This window comes from Felis catus, chromosome B1 (genome assembly GCF_018350175.1).
Source record: "Felis catus isolate Fca126 chromosome B1, F.catus_Fca126_mat1.0, whole genome shotgun sequence".
Taxonomy (NCBI): Eukaryota; Metazoa; Chordata; class Mammalia; order Carnivora; family Felidae; genus Felis; species Felis catus.
This window is the reverse complement of record NC_058371.1, coordinates 76,907,273-76,932,511: the sequence shown is the minus strand read 5'-3', so window position 1 is coordinate 76,932,511 and position 25,239 is coordinate 76,907,273. Positions and strand designations below refer to the sequence as shown.

General features: G+C 33.2%; 1 protein-coding gene across 9 annotated transcripts in view; it reads right to left on the bottom strand.

The window, feature by feature from the left end:
- Positions 1 to 25,239, bottom strand: part of LRBA (LPS responsive beige-like anchor protein) — a 775,946-nt gene that overhangs the window by 188,641 nt on the left and 562,066 nt on the right. For 8 of the 9 annotated variants that reach the window (XM_023252764.2, XM_045056857.1, XM_023252765.2 and 5 more), the window contains 4 exons: positions 17,963 to 18,080; positions 15,741 to 15,843; positions 10,807 to 10,922; positions 5,724 to 5,836 (listed from right to left, as the gene is read on the bottom strand). In XM_023252764.2, coding sequence (XP_023108532.2) covers positions 5,724 to 5,836; positions 10,807 to 10,922; positions 15,741 to 15,843; positions 17,963 to 18,080 — 450 coding nt within the window. Of the gene's footprint in view, positions 1 to 5,723; positions 5,837 to 10,806; positions 10,923 to 15,740; positions 15,844 to 17,962; positions 18,081 to 21,166; positions 21,206 to 25,239 lie in introns of those variants that run through there. The other variant, XM_045056860.1, reaches the window with a different exon arrangement.

Sequence of the window (25,239 nt, the reverse complement as noted above, 5' to 3'; positions counted from 1 at the left end):
TAATTTTACATACATAAAATTCAAATAATGGAAAGAGAGGATATAATAGCCTGAGAATTAAAGAGTTGGCAAGTTTTTATTACTGACACTGCATGACTCACTATACAAGTCAAACTAATACACAGTCCTCAATTATTAGACTAGAGAGTTCTACAGATTCAAGTGAAATACTACAGGGTTTTATAACAAATATGATACCAAAATGTAAGTAAAGCTTTCCTTTTTCTAAAACAAAACAAAATAAAAACAAAGACCCCAGGAAACAACCATTTATGCATTTATTATTCCTCATAGTCAATGGGTTACCTGGGATATTCTGCTACTCTGGGCCAGATTTAGTTCTCTTGGTTATACTCAGTCATGTGTTTGTATTCAGCTGAGGGCTGGCTTAAGATGGCCTCTGCTGGTACAACCTAGACATTCCCCATGTGTTAGTCACATCCTTCTAGCAGGTTAACCCAGGCATGTTCTCAAGGTGATCACAGAGAAGCAAAAGCAGAACATGAAAGCACTTTTTCAAACCTCTACTTTGTGTCCAGTTTACTAATATTTTTTTCCCTTGCTGACCTTTTCTTAAAAATTGTGGTAGATATACAGAACATAAAATTTACCATTTTTACCAATATATTTTTTTTATTTAGAGAGAGAAAGCATGAGCAGGAGAGAGAGAGAGAAAGAGTGAGAGAGAGAGAGAATCATAAACAGGCTCCAATGTCAGAATGGAGCCTGACGCAGGGCTCAATCCCATGACCTGGGGATCACAACCTGAGCCGAAATCAAGAGTCAGGTGCTCAACCAACTGAGCCACCCAAGTGCCCCCCCCCCACCATTTTAACCACTTTTAAATGTACAGCTCAAAGGCATTAAGTACATTCATACGGTTGGGCAACCATCACTAGCATTAATTTCCAGAACTTGTTTCATCTTGCAAAATTGAAACTCTATACTCATTAAAGAAGTCCCCATTCCTCCCTCCCTCCTCCCTCCCATCCCCTGGCAACCAGCATTCTACTTTGTCTCTATGATTAGGGCTAATCTAAATACCTCATATGAGTGGAACCATACAGTATTTGTCCTTTTGTGAAAGGCTTACTTCATTCAGCATAATGTCTTCAAGGCTCATCCATCTTGTGGTGTGTATCCTAACTCCTTAAGGAGTGGTATGTATGTATATACCACATTCTGTTTACCTATTTATCCACCAATTGATACTGGATTGCTTCCATTTTTTGGTTGCTATAGATAAAGTTGCTATGAATATAAAAATGGGTATACAAATACCTCTTCAAGTCTCTGCTGTAAATTCTTTTAAATATATATCCAGAAGTGGAATAGCTAGATCTTATAGTAAATCTATTTTTAATTTTTAAGGAAGCACCAAACTTGTTCCATATCAACTGTACCATTTTACATTCCCATTCATAGTGTACAATAGTCCTAAGTTCTCCACATCTTCACCAACACTTGTTATATTATGCTTATATTTTTTTACAATACCAAGTCTAATGGGTGCGAAGTGGTATATCATTTGTGGCTCTGATTTACAATTCCATAACTATCAGTAATGTTGGGCACCTTTTCATGTACTCATTGGCCATTTGTAAATCTTCTTTAGAGAAATGTCTATTCAAGTCCTTCACCCAGTTTTGAATCAGGTTGTTTGGCTTTTTGTTGAGTTTCAAGAGTTTTCTACATATTCTGGATATTAATCCCTTATCAGATATGATCTGTAAAAAAAAGACTTTCTCTTGAAAATTAAAACTCTTTTAAAGTGAAAAAATATATATACAAACTGCTATAATTTTTTAGTTCTAAGAATGATACCAGACACCAGAGATAAAAAAAAATTAATGGAATCTTTCTATTTAATAATTTCCCTTAAGAGGGAACAGAGAGAAAAAAAATGTCAAAATTATAATAGATTATGTAATGTGTTATAACAGACATGTACAGACAGTACCATGGAAGTACAAATTTCTAGATGATGGGAAAAGCAACATCAAAGGGATAAAGGTGAAAGAGAACATGAGGCATTACAGGATCAGATGACGATCGCAAAGATGGGGGATAGAGACAGAAGGTATGATAATCAAAGAGAAAGTGGCCAGTAACTGAATATCGCTATTTGTCATAATGAAAATGTTAACCTTTGTGTGGACATCACTGATGAGTACCGTGATTATCCGGACTGTGTGAAAAAACATTATATCCTATGGATCCAGAGTAGAGGTTACTCCCAAACATTCCTAATAATAATCATGCTAGGGCATAAAAGGGTACATCCTGAGGTGGGTAAAGAAGGGAATACTCTCCCTCTGATACCGGAAAAGTGGAAGCTCCTGGATTCTATGTGAAAGAAACTGAATATGGCAGTGAACTGGTACCTGCATATGGGGATCTGCAGAAATAAGGAAGTGATCCTCAGATTGAGATGGTAATCACTGACAGCCTTACACTTCTGCTATGACTGGGTAATCAGTAGAGGTTTATTTAAATACTTCACCATCAAGGAAGAACTAGGCATATTCTTGGAATAAGTCAGCACTAAAAGCAAGAAGTCTGGCATCCTAAGAACTTTAGAATGACTGGTTCAAGAGACAGGCAGGGGAGAAGCAACAAAGAACCTCTAGGTTAGATAAATATATAAAAATTCTTTAGGTTTTGCTAGAAAGTAGGAATGAAAATACTTAGGAGAAAGACTGGATTTCCTGCCCATCTGAAAAATGGGTGCAGGGTCTCAGACTCCTGATACATTAAAGGACATAAGATCCTAAATTTAAATTAGAGAAATCAATTTCAATTTATGATGTATTTCATCTTAAATTTCTTCCCAAGTCATTCTAAAAGGGCCGAGAAATAATGACAAATCCAGCAGTAACAATCACAATAGGCCAAACTAGTCTTCAGATATTATCTCCCTTTAAAAGGGCTCCCAATAACTCCTTAAAGAAATACATGATTCTAGAACTGCCAGAAAATATAAGAGTTAAGACTGGAGCACTTTGTCACACAAGACAGCATGAAGTTATCAAAGACTACTAAGATTATACTAAAATGACTCAGGAGCAATTTAAAGAAGGTCCTCGTGGTCAGAAACAGAAACAACTGAATGGACACCAGAGGAAATAATAACTGCAATGGATGGAAACATCAAATACATTTAGGTCTATGAGTTCATAAAGATGTTTTTTTATTTTTATTTTTTTAATATTTTATTTATTTTTGACAGAGAGAGTGCAAGCGGGGCATGGGCAGAGAGGTAGGGGGACAAAAGATCCAAAGCCGGCTCTGTGCTGATAGCAACAAGCCCTATGTGGGGCTTAAACTCACGAACCGTGAGATCATGACCTGAGCTGAAGCCAGGCGCTCAACCAACTGAGCCACTCAGGCACCCCATGAAGATGTTTTTTAAAAACTTAAGTGCCACTGGAGGATGTTAGGAACCAGTTCACTGTTTTAAAAGCTGGCATAAGAGGAGAAAAATTTAAAGGTTTATCCTGCTTTTCCAATGCATGTACCACTGAATAACCTAACAGTAGATGAAGGGAATGGGTCCCCAATAACAAATGAAATTAGAGTGAGAGAATGTAAATATCATGATTTTTCAGTCATTACAGAACCAATGAATCCAGGCATTACATATCAATGGCTACTAACATCACAAAAGAGAAATAAAGAAGATACTACATGCCCTCTGACAGAAGAAGGCAAAAACTTCCTATGAAGTAGTATCCAATCTGAATTCTATCAACCTCTGGACCCAACTACCAATTTATATAAAATATAGAAGATGGAGGAAGCTGTTAAGACTATAACACAGGGATGCAATAAACAAACTCCATACTATGAGGAAATATATACAACAAACAATATGTTTCTTCAACTAATGAATTAGATAGAAAGAAAAGATGAAAGAGAAACCTACAGAATTAAGAGAGACTTGAGACTTAATCAGTATAAACTGACTATGTGGTCCTTATTTGGATCTGATCTGAATGAACACACTAAAAAGAATTATGAAAGTTGTAATTTAATTGGAAATGTGATACTTAGTAGGTTTTTGATGATATTAAGAAATTATTGATACTATTTTAGGTTTGCTAATGGTATAATGGTTATTCTTTAAAAAGGGACCTTCATTTTTAGGAGTACATATTGAAATATTTATGAATAAAATTATGTCTAGGATTTGCTTCAAAGTACTATGAGAAGGCAGAAAGAAAATGAATATAAAAATAAAATAAGAGTATCCACGAGTTGACAACTGTTGAAGCAGGGTAATTTGGTAGATGTAAATTTATTATGCTAATTTGTCTACTTTTATATATGCTTGAAATTCTCTATGAAAAAAGGTTAAAAGAAAAAAAGGACATATAACCTTATTTTATATCACAAAATGATGGTACAGAATACTCTATTTACTGATAGTCTAGGACAGAAAAGGAAAGTTCTTAAAGAACCTAAGACATGGGAAAACAGTTAAAAAACGGTGGATGTGTCAATGTGTATATACATGAGTGTATACATATAAAATGTCATTATTCCTTACTGATATGTGGTCCATTAAGAGTAACTTTTGCTTTATTATTTACATGTTTTACATTTAAAGAATCAAATATAGTTAATATGTTTTATAACTTGGGGAAAATGTCACATATATTTTATTATTTAATACATTTAGTGAATGGCAGGCTCTGTGCAAGGCATCAGAAAAATAATGGTGAACAAGAACTCTATCATATGGAGCTTAGTGAGGGAGACAAGAAGAACCAAAACAAAGAGGTAGAAGGACATGTAAAATGCAGGATATTTAGGTGTTATGAAAGAAGCAGATAGTGGTATATCAGGGAAGGAAAATAGTAACGGTCCTATGTGGGGGTGACCTAAAGGACTAGAGTCATTCGCTCACAAAGTAGGGAAAGCAACACAAAAAGCAGAGAAAGCAAGACACTGAATTGGGAAAGAATTATTCTGCAGTCAAAATAACTGTAGGTCAAGGGGCACCTGGGTGGCTCAGTCAGTTAAGGGTCTGACTTCGGCTCAGGTTTTGATCTCAGTTAGTGAGTTCGAACCCCGTGTCAGGGTCTGTGCTGACAGCTCAGAGCCTGGAGCTGCTTCAGATTCTGTCTCCCTCTCTCTCTGCCCTACTCTGCTTACACTCTCTCTCTCTCTCAAAAATAAACAAACATAAAAAAAATTGTTTTAATAAAGTAAAAAAAAATTACTGTAAGTCAAGAAAGGTTCAAGCACTGGATTTATATAATTCAAAATTAGATTTAAAGAGGATTGATTTTGAGGTAGTAAAGAAGTCAGGTGTGACACCTGAAGAAGTGTAGAAGAGTTACTTGTCTTTTTATAAAAGTGCCAGTGAGAGGTGGCCATTATTTACTCACATGTGTTAACAATTACTAACACCCATAAAAGAAGTTAATATTTTAGAATAATGTCTTCCTAAATATACATGGAAAAAGGAATACAAGTGTTAATACTTTTAACTTATCAACTTCTATCATCCATTTTTCCAAATTTTTCAGTTTTAAATTTAAATTTTAAATTCAATTTTAAATTTCACTTTCAGAAAGTGCAAATGCATTTAAAAGATAAATATATTAAAGCTATAGTTATATAAAAAGATTTTTACAAGGTAATGTGAAAATTAAAGATAATCAAATTTATTGTTATATGCAAGACAATTCTCTTTAAGAGGATTACTGAAAAATTACCTTGGACAAATCTCTGAAGTTACTTGGCAAAGTAAGATCCAGTTCTTCTGATTCATAATTAGTGATGACCCAGGGAAACACTGGATACTGATTTAAGTCATTGTAACTCCGTCCTGACAGAGAGAGAGAGAAGTCATTCCATTTAGAATAAGAAAATAAAACTGACTCAGGGATATCATTTACTAAAAATAAGAACAACTTAACTTTCTGAGTGCCAGGCATTGTCCTCAGTGTTACACATGTATTATTTCATTCAATCCTATAATAAACCTACAGAATTATCATCCCCAATTTTACAGATAAAAAAATGAGACACAAAAGGTTGAAAACTTGCCTAAAACCGTGTAACTAGTAATGATCAAATAATATTCAAACCCAGATACTCTGGCCCCAAGTTTCTGTTCTTATAAAATACACTTGACTATTTTTTTCTTACTTGAAGGCTTGCATCAAACAAAATATTCTTTATCAACCCTTAAAAAAAATTTCAATTCTCATAGAGCTTTTCAAAACAAGAATCCTTTCTCTGCCATTAATTAACCAACCAATCAAGCAGCTAATCAACCAAATTTAAGTGACTTATTCTCTGCGGACATTCATTAGTCATCTGTAAAATAAGAGAGTTGTACTAAATAACTCTAAAATTTCTGCAACAGCTTTCAAATTCTATGATCCTCTGAATATAACGTGCAGCATCATCATTGTTGGCTTTCCCCCACTCATAAATGCTGCCACATACTCTTCTACAATTCTTCTAAGCTAATGACATTCAATGACACATTTAGGTCTATTAAAATTATGAATAAAACAAAGGATGAGATAGCCCTGATACCTATATACAGCAGTTTTCTGGATATCACTATTTTAGGGAGCAGCATAGTGGATCATATCATTGCTTCTAACATCAAAACACTAGCATTTGAAACCCAGCTCCACTATTTACTAGTCTAAAACCTATTTTTCGTTAGATCTAATGTGAACAGACTTTCACCACTAAAATATAAGGGAGACAAGTATATTAATATTGTTTGAATTCCTTTCTTATTGTGTATTCTATCATCTTTTCTCTTTCTCAAATATATGCTGATGTCATATCAATATAGAGCTGAATATTAAAGTAGTTCTTCACACAGATGCTTGGTATCTGAGCCTTCCTTATGATGTCTTTAACTTCATTTCACTCTATTCATCTTGAGGACTATTAGAGTAACACAGTTCTTCCTAGAATGACCTGCAAACAGTCTTAACAAAACATGAATAACTGGGACAATTTTAATTCAGAGGTCATTATGTCACTACCTATTTTGGTCAATTTTAATTTCTCCCAGAAAAAAGTAACCAAACTAAGTGGCAGAAAGCAGTATATTTTTATTCTCTCCATCCATTTCCCTCTTCTTCTGATTGAGACGTTAGTAAACATGTTAGTAGAATCATCATCTTGTCTGTTTGTAAATAATCAAATTTATTATATCTTCAAAAAAGAGTATGCACCAGCTCACTGTAAATAGACTTTTACTAAGTAAGGTTAATTCTTTATATAGTTACTAAATGCCTACTGGACTGCCTTTTGGGAAATGTATCATACATAGTGTCATGAGAACCTATATGTATCACAGATAATAGCATAAAAGAAATCTTAAACAACATCAAGACTCAACCCACCTTCTAGGGTATATAAAAACTATCCAAAATAAATTATTGGTTCTATTCCTCAAGAAGAGTATTTGGGGAAAATATTTAAAAAACACTTTTAGGCACAAAAGAAGCTATATGAGAGTAGACTATTTCATAAATGTTGCTTCCTAATTATTGCGTGTTCAATCTATGCGTTCATTGACTTACCATATGCTTAATTAAAAAGGTCCGTTTAACAATCTTGTCAGTTATTAGTTACATAATATCTAAGTCCAACACAATTGTTCAATCTTTCTTCATTCCTTTTCCTCAACTGCCTGTGAGATGAACACCTCCTTAAACTGGTAAAATTTAGACTTTTCAATATGAGCCCTTAAATTCCCATTTCCATAATACTCCCTCTCTTCCAACCTTCTCTAACAGTGCTTTTATACTTTGTGAGCTGTAATTCCTTCACCTGAGCTCGAGCCTATCTCACTCGTAACTTGCACTGTTACTGTTCCTCTCTGTCCCCCTTTGATGGTTTCTCACCTTTGCCTAATCCATTCTCTCTACTATTATACAAGAAGACTATCATCTATATCTAATGTTCTCATTTCATCTCCAACCATTCAGTTCTTATAATCAACCTTTTTTGTTTGCTTTTAAAATGAACCCCTAGAGGGGCACCTGGGTGGTGGCTGAGTCAGTTAAGTGCCCAACTCTTGACGTCAGCTCAGGTCATGATCTCATGGTTTGTGAGTTCGAACCCTGCATCAGGCTCAGGAGCCTGCTTGGGATTCTCTCTCTCTCCCTCTCTCTCTGCCCCTCCCCAGGTCACATTCTCTCTCTCTCTCTCTCTCTCTCTCTCTCTCTCTCTCTCTCTCTCTCTCTCTCTCCCCTCTCTCCCTCTCTCAAAATAAAGTTTAAAGTAATAAAATAAACCCCAAAGGTAACCAACACGTTCCCAAATGCCAAAGCTAAAGGCATCGCCTGTACTCATTCTTAATTCTCTTGTACCTCTCTAATACATTTGATACAAGTGACCAAGACCTTTCTGTCTATAGATCCCAGAGTCTATAAACTCTGGGATCACTCATTCTCTTCTTTACTAACTTTCCCTTTGTCTTCTTGCCATGCACAAGAACAATCCTAGACCTTGTCTCACTGCTTTCTGTATTATTTGTCTTGGTAATCTCAACTAATTCCTGGTGATTCCCAATCTATGCAGATGAAATTCCATGTCCTATCTCCAAATTCCAAATACCCTCTTTGACCTATACTTCTAAAAAATATTTTTAATATCTTAATTCGGATGTTTAGCTACAAATTAAAATCATCATCTTTCCCTAGATCAATCTTTTCTGACTTCCTTTCTGTTAATGGCACCACCATTTTCCTAATGATTCAGGCCAGAAGCCTGGAAGCCTTTTGTAACACTTTCTTCCCATTTACCCCCTACATTCAGTCATCTGGATGTCAAATGTTTTGTACCTTGTAAATCTTATGTTATTTAATCCTTAAATTCCCACTGTCACCTCTTTAATGCAAGTCCCCTTTTTTTATATACAATTACTTCTTAACTCTGCTCTCTGCCAAGTTTCTCTCCACTCCAGTTTATCCTTCATTCTGCCTGCAAGTTAATTTTCCATAGAGTTCTAATATCACTTATTTGTTCAAAATCTTGCAAGCTTCCCAATGAATTGGCTGCTAACTCCTCAAACTGACAGAAAATCTTGTACAATGTATCTCCATAACAACTTTTTAATTTTCTTTCTCATTATACTTTTATGAATACATGCTTTACATGTGCACATGCATATACATATATATGAACTATACCATTAATCATTCTCTAGCTATAGTTCATATTTTCCCATCTTTATATGCTTCCTTATGCCTTCAGTTTTACATGGCATCGCCTCTAATCTCCAACTACCACCTCTGCTAAAGTAATATCCATCCTTTACTTTAAATTTTTTTTTTAATTAAAAAAAAAATTTTTTTTAATTAAAAAAAAAATTTTTTTTTAACGTTTATTTATTTTTGAGACAGGGAGAGACAGGGCATGAACGGGGGAGGGTCAGAGAGAGGGAGACACAGAATCTGAAACAGGCTCCAGGCTCTGAGCTGCCAGCACAGAGCCCGACGCGGGGCTCGAACTCACAGACCGCGAGATCATGACCTGAGCCGAAGTCGGACGCTCAACCGACTGAGCCACACAGGCACCCCCTTTTAAATTTTTTTAATGTTTATTTGTTTTTGAGAGAGAGACAGAATGTGAGTGGGGGAGGGGCAAAGAGAGAAAGAGAGACAGAGACACAGAATCCGAAGCAGGCTCCAGGCTCTGAGCTGTCAGCACAGAGCCAGATGCGGGGCTCGATTCCATGAACCATGAGATCGTGACCTGAGCCAAAGTCAGACGCTTAACTGAGTGAGCCACCCAGGTGCTCCTAAAGTAAAATCCATCCTTATACGAACATGAAATCTTTCCTAATTTTTTCCTTACTCCCATAAACCGGATGAGTATAACAGAATTTCCCTTTCTCTCTGCCCTTTTAGTCCCCCTAGCACTTTGAATACCCCTTTGCTATAGAATCATGTAAATGCTTATATACATACTTAAAATAACTTCTCTCGGTATCTTTGTGCCTCAAATACAAACTGTGTCAGTTTGTGGAAGTGAATCTCAAATGTCACACAAATACATTCAATGTTTTCTTCATTCTAGTTATCACAAATGAAAAGTAACGACACATTTCTATTCTTACTCTCTTTCAAATGTAAGTGCTTCAGTGGGTGATGTTCAGTAATACTACATGATTACAGACCTTTCATAGAGCCATTTACTCTTCAGATTTTCTTATATGGCTCATAATATAAGTATTCCTTTACTTAACATTTTACCCACAGTTTGCTTTTTTCCATGGTGCATTTTGCATAATATTCATAATTACGTTATTAACAGGTTAAGATTTTATATGGCTTTTCATTTCTACTATTCCATAATGCATCCATTCTTACTATATTAGTAAGATTGTAAATTTTCATTTGATATTTTTGGAAAAAGTATAATGGGTGTACACCCATTTTTAATTTATTCAAATAGCCAGCTGTTTATATGTAAAACCATAAACTCTATTACCAAAATTACTCTTGATAAGGTACTCATGTAGTAATAATGAAAATAAAAGTAAGGGGCACCTGGGTGGCTCAAGTCGGTTAAGCAGCTGACTTCGTCTCAGGCCATGATCTCACAGTTTGTGAGTTCGAGCCCCGAGTCAGGCTCTGCAGTGGTGATTCTCTCTTTCTCCCTCTGCCCTCCCCATAATAAATAAATAAACTTTTAAAAAGGAAAATAAAAGTAAGCTACTTATACTAGTACTCAAAATAATATCACAATAATAATCTATCATTCAAAAAAAATAATTTATCATTTGAAATAAGTCAAAACGTGAGCCCAGATTACCTGCTATCGTGTTGAGAAACATCAAGTACTCAAAATTTGAAATCTCTCTATGTTGCCATCGCTGGGTCATATTAGAAGCTTTAAAAAGCTGACGTGGACTAGCTAATGAAATACGCCTGCAAAAAACAGAATTTGGTGTAGAACTGATTTAAGCTTAATTACATCACAAAAATAATATCTGTGCTTATTCTATACATTTGATATACAAAATGATATCTGTATACTGTGAAAAGTTCTATTCATGTTATACTAATGAATAGAAGAAATACTTCAATGCACAGTTAATGGTTACATGATTTGGAATGGCCACAGGTCCATGATACATGTTGTATGCATTAAAGTAAGCCATTATTTTTTAAATATAATTTATTGTCAAATCGGTTTCCATACAACACCCAGTACTCATCCCAACAAAGTAAGCCATTATTAATATCTAGGTTCCATAAGTGTTGATCAATAATAGTATGATTAATAACTTACTGATTTACTGATATAAAAGAAGTTATAGTAATTGAGAAATGTATCTAAAATTGTATGCACATCTTTATTAATAGTTTTCTTAAAGATAATACCTTTGTACATTTTAAATTTAATATTATTCTTATATACTCTTTATGACAAGGGAAAGAAGGATTCTAAACTCTTTAGGTGTCTATTCATGGGGTGGGATAAAGGTAAGAGAAACTATAATTTTTTTTTTTTGTACAGCTTAGTAATAGAAGACCAGGTTTTCTATGTTTTCTGAATGCAATGTAAGTAACAAAAGATGCAACTAATACTAAGTAACAGTGGAAAACAGGTGGCAGGATTAATTATTACATTTAGAGTCTAGAACCAAGGACAAGGTAACTATATTTTTTTCAGTGTTATTTTCAAAGGTATAATTTACATACCATAAAATTTATCCATGTAAGTATACTATTCAATGATTTATTAATAAACTTCTAGAGTTGTGAGATTATCACCACAATGTACTTCAGAACATTTCACCACCACAAAAACTTGCCTTGTGACTAGTTAATCCCTGTTCCTATCCTTAGCTCTATGCAACTATCAATATGCTTTCTGTCTCTATAAACTTGCCTTTTCTGGACATTTCAGATAAATGGAATCCCTCATCATGAAGTCTGCATCAGGCTTCTTCACTAACCATGTTTTTGAGATTTATCAATGTGGCAGCATGTGATTAGTAATTCATTTCTTTTGATTGCTGAATAGTATTCCAGCCTATGAGTATGGAATATACCACATTTTAAAAATCCATTCACCAGCTGATGGATATTTAAATTTTTTCCAGTTTTAGATTCTTATTATTATTCTACTTTGTATTACTATGAATATTCACAAATATGTCTTTATATGAACATATGTTTTCATTTTGGGAGGGGGGGGGTTGTAGAATCCCAAGGGTGTAAATGCTGAGTTGTAAGTTGGGTTTAGTTTAACTTCTTAAGAATTTGCCAAATAAATAAATAAATAAATAAATAAATAAATAAATAAATAAATAAATAAATTTAAAGAAATTTGCCAAATTGTTTTCCATTTCAACAAGCAATATATGGAGTTCCAATTTTCCACATCTCTGCCAATACTTGCTATTGTATATATTTTTTACTATAACCATTCCAGTGAGTGTAAAATGGTATCTTATTATAGTTTTAATGTACATTGTTGAGCAACTTGTCATGGCTTATTAGCCAGTTGTGTACCTTCATTGGTGAAATGACTATTTAAATCTTTTCTTCCTGTATTCATTAAGGTTACTTATTGAGTTGTGAGAGTTCTGTATACATTCTGAATATACAAGATCTTTATAAGACACATTATGTACAAATATTTTCTCAGTCTATAGCTTCTCTTATCATATACTTAGTGGTATCCTTTAAAGCACAACAGTTTTAAATTTTTATTATATCCAATTTCTCGATTTTATCTTTTATGGATTATGCTTTTGGTGTCAAATCTGATAACTCTTGGCCTACTCCAGGGTCATGAAGCTTTTCTCCTATATCATAAATTCGTTGGTACTAAAAAAATTAGTTTTAGCTCTTAAATATAGTTCTATGACATACTTTGAGCTATTTTTTTTATGAATGCTGTGTGGTAAGTGTTGAAGTTCATTTTCTTGCATGTAACTATCCATTGTCTCAGCACTATTTAAAGATGATCCTTCCCTCACTGAATTGTATTAGCACCTTTGTTGAAAAATAACTGATCATAAATGCAGGGTTTATTTCTGTAGTCTCAATTTTATTTCATTGATTTATATGCCTATCTTTTTATAAACACCAGACCATATTGATCATTGTGGCTTTATAGTTAGTTTTTGTTTTGAAATCAGGTAGTGGGAGTCATCTAATTTTGTTCTTCTGTTTCAATATTTTGGTAATTCTAATCCACTGCATTTCAGCTTCTCGATATCTCCAAATAAGTATGCTAGATTTTGACAGGGATTGCACTGGATTTATAGATCTGAGAAAACTGACATCTTAATCATGCTGAATATCTTCTGATCCATAAATATGGAATGCCTCCGTGTATTTGATATGCCTTTAATTTCTATCAGCCATATTTTATAGTTTTAATTGTACAAATCTTACACTTCTTTTGTCGTCTAGGAATAAAGACATTTTCCCCCCTTTCCAATCTGGATGCCTTTAACTGCTCCCTCCTTCTCTGCATTTCTTGCTGTACAGGCTGAAATCTCCAATATTGATAGAAATGGTGAAAATGAGAGACATTCTAGCCTTCCTGATCTTAGGGGAAAGCATTCAGTCTTTCAACATTAAGTGTTTCCCAAATACTGTACTTTTCTCTTGAGCTCTAACTTCCCATTCAATATTTCAGTAGGGACATCTCTCAGGAGTTTCAATTTCAATAGATCTAAAACTAAACTTCTCATAATCTGTCCACCCACCTCCTCCCGACAACCCCAACCCCACCCTTAGGGAGATATATATATATATACAACTATTTCTTCTCCACTGTTCCCAATATCAGTAAGTGCCACTCAGCAGATTAAACTGAAACTTGGCAAAACATGCTGGACATCCCCTCTCTTACCCTCATTACCTAACATCTCTAAGTCATACAAACTGTATGTCCTCAAAATTTCTAAACAAGAATGTCTCTCTTCAACTGCACTATCAGCACCAAATATCACCTGGATTTCCACAATAAATTCCTGTCCCTGAACTGACCCTCTCTTCTCAAAATCACTAAATTCCAATGATATCTGCCTTCCAACACTCCTTAAAACATTCTTTTGTTTGCATATTTGTTTTTTAAGGAACTTCACCTTATTACAGGGCCTTTGCATATGCTATTCCCTCTTTCAAAGGTAAGCTGGTTCTGTTCTTTCAAATCAAAACTTAAAAGTCACACAGGAAGATATTTCTGACTACCTAATCCAAACCATCCCATCTCTATTCCACTAATCATTATTACAACACCCTAATTATATCCCTCCTGTCACTTACACAATTATTTATTTTGTTTGCATATTTGTTAAAACATGCATGGGTAAGATGGTATCTATCTTGCACACTGCTAGATGACAGGCACACTCTAAGTTTTTAAGATCTATTTAAATTGCTAATTTAATCAATTAACCGACTTCTAGTTTCCATTAACTGTGGGAAATCATTAAGATTTCCCAAGTATGATAACACATATTAGTTGATGAATAAAGCTATTTAGATAAAGAAATTTACTATGCCATTCTAAGGTTGTAAGGTTCATCCTGAACCTGAAATTCCTCACTAAATTATAAAACTATCTAATCAAAATCTTCACTGGCATTAAAAAGCAACTATTGCTTATAATCTAGAAAGGCCAATTTTGGTGCCCTCTTTGCATAAGAGTTATACCCTGTGGTAGTTTTAAATATGTCCATAAATTCTTTGATACCTTCCTTCCACTTGAAGAAGTGGAGCTTTCCCCTTCTCTGGAGCCTGGGCTGTATTTAATGACTCATTTATGATAAACACAATGTAGCAGAATTAATATCCTACTCTACCTATCAAGGGTAGGTCACAAAAAGACATTGGGGCTTCTGACTCATTCTCTTTTGGATCACTTACTCTGGGAAAGTCAGCACCCATGTCATGCAAACATTCAAGCAGCCTATGAAAAGCAGACTTGATAAGACAGTTTTATTTCTTCTTTTCCAATCAAGATGATCAGTAGTTTCCTTTTCTGGTAACGCTTTCATGTGGGTTTGGAATTCATGTAACCCTGGCCTCATAGAATACCTTTAAAATGTTATCCTTCTTTTCTATTTTCTGTAATAGTTTGTTTAGAAATGATATTTTTTCATCAAATGTTTTATAGAATTTGTCAATGAAACCATTTGAGCTAGGAATATTCTCTAGCTCAGAAGACCTTTAACTATAAATTCACTTTCCTCTGTAGAGGTATTAACGTTACCTATTTCTTAAGGAATCTGTCCATTTCATCTAACTTGTCTAAGTAGCACAGGTTTGTTCATAATATGTCAGTATTTTCCTTTTAATATCTATAGGATCTGTTGTGATATCCCCTCTTCCATTCTTGATGTTGGCACTTTGTGTCTTCTTCTTCTTCATAAGTCATATATATATATATATATATATATATATATATATATATATATATATACACACTACATTTATTAATCCTTTCAGAGAAACAACTTTTCATTGTATTGATTTTTCTTCACTGTTTCTGTTCATATTTGATGAATGTTCTGCTTTTATGTTTATGTTTTGTTTCAACCTACTTTGGTTTACATTTGATCCTCTTTTTCTAGTTTTTTCAGACAGAGGTTCAGCTGACTCAAAGCATTAATAATCATCATTACTATGAAACATACAACAGAAGGTTATGCATTTAAAAACAAGTAAGAAAAAATATTAACACAGATTACTTTCCAAAATTTTCTCATAAAACAGTACCTGGTTTGAGGCAACCCAAAACTGGTTCCAATACCAACACGAGGAAGATAGTTAACTACTTTCTTTACTGTTGCCGGGTCTGGGAAATTGAACATTACAGCAACTATGAAAAGTAATTTTGAAAAATTAGAACACGATACAGCTTCCTTTTTGGAAAACTAACTTCTTGGTCTAATAAATATTTACTCTTAGTTAAGGTATACAATTCTTGCCATATTACTTTTATTATAGTGCATATCAAGTTTTAGCATTAATTTTTCAGAGGTGATAGTCATTTTACTTACAAACTCCTGAACCATAAACAGTTTTCTCTAAATGCTGTCAGAAGTTCTAAAAATTGTTGTTGCACTAATGTGAAATGAAGCTGAGATTATCTAACTACAACTTTGAATTTACAAAATTGAATTTTAACAAGTTAAATATATGTATCTTTGAGTTTCTATAAATAAATATTTAAGGTTTTAAGTTTTATAGCTAACAATCTAACACCAAGATTACAGATATAGGTGCTAAATTCTCACTTTTATTTATTTCCAATAATTAACAGTTTAAAAATTATTCTCTTTACAATGTTTATGTTTTTAATTTATATTTTCACATAAAATAGAATGACCTAAAGGAAAAACTTCTCTATAGATATTCAAATTTAAATGTCTTCTAATCATTTCTATTTCAATAATTACACATTTTGAGAATATCAAGAAATATATAAATATACATAAAAATATTCAGTATATAAATGTTAATTATAGTCATCTATAAATTTCCATCCTTAAGAAATATGAAAATAAGAAAGTCAGAATCAGGAGAGAAAAGTTCGAAGATATCAAATTGGATAGTCTTAAAATTTTAACTACATTAATTGCAATATCATGACCATATATAAGCTTGAAATAAGTACTCATCTAGAAAACGATCCTTATTCTCTACCTAGCTTAAAAAAATTCACTCCAAAAAAAATTTGTCAATTTGGTATAGCTTTGAATACTGACATTACCAAGAAGTTTCAGGTAAAGAAAATAACATGGTCATTCACTAAGTATCTAAAACATATTTGGAACTGACATATACATATCCAACATATCTTTTTAATATGCCATCCTTACATACCCGTTATTACATTGAATATAGGGAAAACAACAACAACAAAATTAACATTAAGTTATGGCAGATAACCCAAGGCCATGGGGGAAAGGCAAAAGAAAAACACACATACAATAGCAAGGATGCATAAGAAATTTTAAAGGAGAAAAATGAATGAGGATGAGCAAGTAATAAATATTGTAATACTGAAACAAAATCTCTTTGGGACAGCAAGAATGTAGGCTGAACTAAAGCATGAAACATTCACTTGGTTATTTGCCTGAAAAAATAATGTTCACATTACGAAGAAGAGGTATGTATAGAAGAGGAGACCAAATAGGAAAGGGAAAAACATCTTTACCTAAAGAAATTTGTATTCTAAAGACACATGATTCCATACAGGGAAAATAATGTGTGCATGGAATATACATTATTATGTGTAGACTTTTTTAAATGACAACTTGTAGATTATAGAAAGAGAAAATAAAACTTTAATCTACTTATGTATAAGGAGTAAGCACAGGAAGTCACTAGGCTTTATATTATTTTCCCTTGTATGCCTCCACTCATACCCAACAATGCTTTTACTTCAAGTTCACCTTGTCTCTCCTTCTTGTCTTAATGAATTTTACCAAGTTCCATTTTAAACCCACAAATTGAATTTTAGTTCTTTCAAGAATGATGTAATACAAAGCAACCAGGACACTTGAGTACCATTTTCTGATGGTCCCTTTATAAATGGCAATAGATAAGACAAAAGATTGAATAAATATATGAATCATTTGATTACCCTCTCCCCTTTCTAAATGCATCTACCTTCCAGGAGGAGTTTAAGCATCAGAGCAATATTGAGAATACCAAAACTCTTCAACTGATTAAATGGTTAGTTATTCACCATATTTAGAAAATTTTGCACTAATCTATGATATGGCCAAAAAACTAAAATTACTACAAATAATTCTAAGAATGATCAAGGGGAAAAACCCATGAAGATGCATGTGGTTCAAAAAACGAGGTCAGTATGACAGAGATTAGACTACAAATCACTACCTAACTGGGAACTATATGGTATGTTCAAAAATGAAATCTGAAAGAGGTGGAGGTTAGCTTTACAACAATTTACTTCTGAAACATATTACCTCTGTTTGCCATAAAGATCTCCAGGGCTGTATTTTGCAAAAGATAACGGCGAGAAAAGATTGATCGTATCTCTGTGAACAGCCATTTTCCATGCAACCCTTCTGTATATGCCAGGATCTAGTGAGAAAAAAAATAAGCCCAAGTAAGTAACAGCAGTTGAATTTTTTTCTTGTTGTTTTTCCTCTTGAATAAAATAGAAAACACCCTATTAAGAAAAATAATTTCTAAATATTGAAAAAACATATACTGAAACAATCTGGAGGGAAACTAAGAAAACATCTTGCAATGTATGGAAAGGAAGCTTAATGAAAAAGTAGAGGAAAATTATAAAACATTTACTTACAAATATATTTTGAGCTTTTAAAAGCAGTGATGTAATCCTATTTATTGTTTTTCAGGAAATACACATTGCATTATTTAGTGACTGAGTTTTGAATCATTTTATGGAAAGTAAAGTTTTAGATAAAACCTTAAAAAGAAGGAAGACCTCAAGAGAATACCTTATATGCTTACAGATCACAATTCAGTTTCATATAATAATGATTTTAGAGTAACCAGAAATATTTTTTATGTATATGAGGGTTTTTCTTTTAGGTAGAGTTGAAACACAATGTTGCACTGGTTTCAGGCATACAACGTAGTGATTTAACAAGTTTATACATTATGCTATATGTTTACCACAAGGGTAGCTACCGTCTACCCCGTTATATTGCTATTACGGTATCATTGACTATATTCCTTATGCTGTGCCTTTTACTGCAAGCCTGTATCTCCCTATCCCCTTTACCAATTTTGCCCAACCCCCCACCACCTTCGACCTCTGGTAACCATCAGTTTGTTCTCTGTTTATAGGTCTGATTATGCCTTTTATTTATTAATTTGTTTTCTGTTTTCTTTTTTTTTTAGATTCTACTGCAGAAGTACCTTTAACATACTTTAAAATATATATCTACAGTAAATCCTAAGAGTTCTTATTTCAAGGAGAAATTTTCCCCCCTTTTTTGTTCTATTTTCTAAAAATTTATCTATATGAGGGGAGCCTGGCTGGCTCCATCAGTTGGGCGTTTGATTCTTGATTTCAGCTTAGGTCATGATCTTCTGGTTCATGTGATTGAGCCCCATGTCGGGCTCTATGCTGAGCGTGGAGCGTGCTTGAGATTCTCTTTCTCCCTCTCTCTCTTTGCCCCTCCCCCACTCTCTCGCTTAAAATAAACGTTTTAAAAATGTGTAAAAAATTTTTTTTAAATTGTATCTATATGAGAAGATGCATGAACATATTGTGGCAATCACTTCACAATATATATAAACCAAACCATCATGCTGTATGCCTTAAGCTTATACAGTGATGTATGTCAATTATTTTTCAATAAAATGAAAAAATATATATATATTTCATTTCATAGCTTTAAAAAAATCACACTTTTAAGGTCACTATTAAAGGCAACAGTCACTCATTCACAAAGCACAAAGACTGACTGTATAAGAGGTTAAGTATCATTTTGTCAGCTAGGCTAAACACAAACCTGCAAATGAACTCAACATAATCTCTCTATGGAGTAGGTGGTTGTCAGAGTAACTTGTTACAATTCTTGTCATCCCATGTGACAGACGCAATAGCTTAGAATGCTTTGCCAACTCAGAGTAATCCTGTCTTTAGTCCTAAGCCACTTTGTTGCTTTGTTATTCAAGTTTTTTCTTTTAAAAAGTTCATTTCAAAAGCTTAATTATGAAGGTGTTAAAGGAAAACCAGATGTGGAATTTCTCCACACCAGTACTTCACCTAATATTAATTTAATAAAGAAAATGAGACATATTTACTATCAAAACGTGATGAAAATCCATGAAAGCAAAGTAAACAATTAAGCTACAGCTCTCAAAAGTAACCACCACTAAACAATACAAATAGAATGACATGTGATTATGATACTGCTTTGGAGGGACAAAGACAGGATAAACAAGGAAAGGAAAAATAATTAATAATAAGAATTTATCCTATGAAAACTTTCTTTTCTATTTTTATTTCCATTTTCTAGATCTTAACTGCAAACAGATCTATATTCCTCAATGATGGGCAAAATAATGGGTGATAATGGGCAAAAAGCATGTACTTTGATTTTTCTAAAAATTATATTTCTGGCACCAAAGGATTTAAAAATGAAAGAACAATTCCAAGTCTCAATGTTTTTTGAAAAACAAAACAAAAATTCTAAGAACCAAACAACAAATCAAACTTTCTTTCAGTTTTAAAACTGGTGATAAGGAAATCTACTTTCACATAGCCAATACCTGTGTAAATAAGAGCAAAAGAAGTAAACAGGAAAAGAGAGAACAAAGCTGTAGGTATTACTCTCAAGATTTTCTGAAAGCAGAGGTTGCATGTACCTCTTTCCCTCACCATAACCAGCAGGTTTAAACCTCCAGAGTCTATAGTGTTCTCCTACTTGGTTTCTCTCCTGATCTTACTTCTAGAGTCTACTATGACCAGAGGAGCCAAAGAAAAAATATTTTTTAAAAAAGTTTAAAATACAAATTAGATCACATGCATTTAATAACCATCCAGTGGCTTTGCACTACATGTATAATAAACATGGAAGCTCTTTACAATTGTTTACAAAGTCTTACATCTGGGACTTACTGATGAGCCCAATTCATTCTTCTTTGAGGCCTTTTATTTATTGTCTCCTCTGATGTGAATGTTCTTCTCTCAAATCTTCACATGACTGGCTTATTCTTACATTAGATTCTTGCTTCAATGTTACCTCCTTAGAGAAGCCACTGGATCTAAACCTCACTGCCTCCATAACCACCTCTTGCCCCCCCAAACTCACCATATTGCCTTCACAACATTTATCATTACATGCAATTATAGTATCTTGCTTGCTTCTCTATTGCCTCTATTTAGCACTGGAATCTAAGTTCTACTAGAACAAAGACTTAAGTATAGTCTATTTCCATTTTCTAGAACAATGTCTGGCACAAAGTAGATGTTTCTGAATGATTACATGAGTCAATCAATGGCAACCTAACCTCCATATATGGCCCAAATACACTTCATTTTAATATTATAACAAAATTTCAAGTAATTTAAAATGCCTTAAAAATGGAGATTTACATTATTATTTAGATTAGTTTCTCGGGGAAAACTGGGGCATCTGTCAAACCTAGGTCTATCTGCCACATGGTAACAAATGATACACACTCACCATTTTGGCACAGTCTCCACTCATTCACTCATTTACTATCATCTGTCTAGTTTCCATTGGCATTTGAATTTGCCATCTTGGACCTATCAAATAGTAGACAATTCAATATATGTTCTTTAACACTTTATACCCCAATCTATCCAATATTACTAAGGAAAATGAGAGTCAGAAAAATTATATAGTTAATACAAAGTCCCTCAAAGCTAGTGGCAGAGTCTGGCCTACTCCCAGATTCTCTAATCCAAAAGTACAGAGCTTACTACATTGTCACATTTCTGAAAAGGGGCTTAAAATTTTGTTAAACTAGAACTCAGTCCATCAGAATTTTAATGAACTACATTTGTCTTCCTGTACTTGGGTTATAGGTGAAAAAGGAAAGAAAACAAATAACAAAGGCTCTTCTAAGGTCTATGATATGCTAGGAAAAGAACACACTGATACGAAAATTCTACCTTTTATATCTCTAAAGCTATATAAGAAGACCTGCTGCTCATAATGGTGATGTCAGTCATTGTAAGATCATGGTCATGCAACTAAACAATTATATTCTAGGATACTTCAATTATTAACAGAAATAAATATACTAAAATACTATTATAAGATTGTAATGTACTGAAAATTTTTCAATTAATAAAAAATTCAATTTATATCCCATTCCTTTAAGCAATATAGTCATTTAATAATCTACTTGAAGTGGTATGCTTCTTTAAAATGCTTTACAACCAAATCAAACAAATTCACAACTGCAGAAAATGACATAAGCCCCATGTACCCAATACTCAAATCCTAACTTTATGCCACATTACTGCATGTATTTAAAAATTAAGGGGCGCTGGGTAACTCAGTCAGTTAGGCATCTGACTTTGGCTCAGATCATGATCTCGTGGCCCACGAGTACGAGCCCCTGTCGGGCTCTGTGCTGACAGCTCAGAGCCTGCAGCCTGCTTCAGATTCTGTCTCCCTCTCTCTCTGCCCCTCCCCCACTCGCACTGTTTCTGTCTCCCTCTCTCTCAAAAGTAAACATTTAAAAAATTTTTTAATTAATAAGGCTTTTTAGATAGTACTGAAATTCCCATAAATAACCTTCCTGATACCATTTTCCTCCTTTGTAAGAGTCAATCACTGCCCTTGTTTTAAGGTTTATCATTCCTATGTCAGTTTTTATACTGTTAGTACATATATATCCATACATAATATCCAGCATTGTTTTCTATGTTTTCAAACCCATATTGAATGCAAGCCAGTAATGTGTTTTCAAAATTAAATATAAGCAGGTCTATTGTGTTAAAACTCAGAGAAAGAGAAACAGGAAGAGACACAGACAAAATTATTTAAAATTGCCAAAAATATCAAACATTGAAATCACACATGAAAACTAGCCTGACTCCAAGACAGTTAACAAATGAAATTGTATACTTACGGTCAAGATGGCGGGTTTAAAATAGAAACAAAAAATCTTTTAACTAACAGAATTAGTAGCTGAAATTGATACAATAACATTTCTTTAAAGTATTCATTAGGAAAAGGTGTCAGTACTGAAATGCAGCTGAGGCCTAGCTAAGCAAGAGGTTTATTTCTTATTGGAATAGTATATTCCTGGTCCGAGGCTTCACTTCAAAGTCTCTAGAGTTCAATTAAAACTGGATTAGGTAGAAGCAGACCCTTCTTTGGGACTTTCTGTTCACTGAAACTCTACATACACTGACAGCACCCTAGACAGAGGTCTAGCCCTCCAATGAATCAGTTGCTATGGAAACCGTATCATTACCATTGCGCTGCAGTTATGACCCCCAATCTAAAATAGCTTGAAAGCTTAGGCCCACAGCACTCTTTGAATGTTTACCACTTTGTTTTAATATGGTTAGTATTAATAGTAGAAGTAAATTCACATTTCTTTTTTTTAAATAATTTGTTCAACAAAGATGATTTATTAGTTAAATGTTGAGGTAAGAGAGTTAGAGAGGAAAGAGAAATCGATATTTAATTTTAAATATACACAAATACACACACACACGTGTGTATATAACATTTCTTTACATTAAAATTATCAAACTCATATTCTTTAAAATTGTTATCTGAAAACTGTGCCTTCTGAAAAGAGATATATTATTTTCCCCAAATAATACACACAATGCTTTCTTCTATCTTTCAAATAGTATACTGTGAATACATATGAAAATTTCTTCACCCTGTTGCATTTATTAGTTTGAAAGCAAATAATTTTTTCACTTTCTCTTTAATCATTCATTTTGAAAAGCTTATGAATTTATCCATATAAAACTTTCCTCTAATTGCTCATCCTCAAGAGAGAACAAAACAGAAACATATTTATTGCCCAAATGCATAATACTTTTACGGACTATCAAGCTTTAGAAATTTTTAAATTCTAAATATAAAGCTGTAGTTGCTTCACTCAAGTAAAATAAAAGGTTTGGTTTTCAAAAACTATACAAACTATCCTCAATCAATTTAAAATGTTTTAAAACAATTTTAAACGGGAAAATATTAAAAAGTGATAAAATGTTTTACCTCAAAAATAAATATTTACACGGGTGTCTGCATATATAGAATCAGTAAACGACTTTAAAATACTATTCTTTCTAATGTTTAAGACTAGCTTTGCATAAACTAGTCCCAAATATCTGTCAATTTTTGGAAAGGTTTTACTCATTGAGACAATTTCATATTGATTTCTGAATAATGTGATTAAAGAGTAAAATTGGATAATTCTTGTCACCAAGAATACTTAAAATTTCATAACAAAACCATTTCCAAACTATATAGATATACTTAACATCAAGAAAAATGTTTGAAACTTAACATACAAAATACAAACTAACCATGCCATCAATTAAGCTATAACACCAATGGAAGGAAAGCCTAGAAACTATTCATATCCCATTTTCTTGAAACAGGATTATAAATTAGTCACAAAGATTATATCTTAATATGGGAAAGCAATAAGTATCTGAAATACATTTAAAATGAAAGCACATATTGAAAAAATTCTAATAGCAGCTCATTACTAGATATATGTACAAATATGTTTTATTTATAATAATCGTCATTTTAACAAACTCATGGAAGTAATTTTAATCAAGTATTTTAAAGTTGTACCATTCTATTATTTACACAATATTTGGATTTTGCTGCATATAATTTTCTCTGAAACTTGGTATCAAAGCATAGCACTCAAGAATTTATTCATAAATTTAGCATTTATTATTCTAATAATATTGAATTCTATTTGGCTTATGGATTTACTTCATCACCAACCATATAACTTTTACGTTTTCAAAGATATATTCTTAAAGTAAAACTCAGAGGTCTTTCTTGAATTTAAAAATGACATATAGTTGACTCTGGTTGAAACTTTACAGTACTACTTTTGTTATTAAATATATGCCCATGAACACACAGAATGTGTCCAAACTTTGAAAAGAATAATGATAACAATAATGCAAAAGTTATTAATATGAAAGAAAATTACCTTTTAAATTAATTATGAGTTATTTTTTTCCTTCTACATAGTAAATTTCTTCCTTTTGCTTACTAGGTACTATGATGTAGTACAGTATTCTCCTTAGCATTTTCATGGGTGACAAATTCAATTAAACATATTCATTACTCTAATGTTCTACTTGGCAGTTTAGTCAGTATGAAAAATTAAAAATATATAAATAAAATGCTACGTGACCTCTGTATTGATTGGGCTAAAATGGTTTTAGCCTGGGTGTGGATGATGGGGCAGCTGGGAGGGGCAAGAGGGGAGCACACAAACACATACACTCTTATGTTTTCTCTTCCAATTACTGAGGGAGATGATAAAACCACAGCAAATGATGTATCAGCTCATTTTATCTTATCGCTTTGGGGCTAGGTGACAATGAAGTTCATATTTCACTGGCTCCCATTGAAGATTGTGAAAATTACTTGCCCTCATGACCTGAAATTTCACTAGAAGACAGAAATTTCTCTTCTGCAAAGTAATGCAATTTTTCAGATGTCAACCTTTAGCCCAGCTTTAAAAATTAATTTCATTTATATTAACCAATGATATTGATATTTTCACA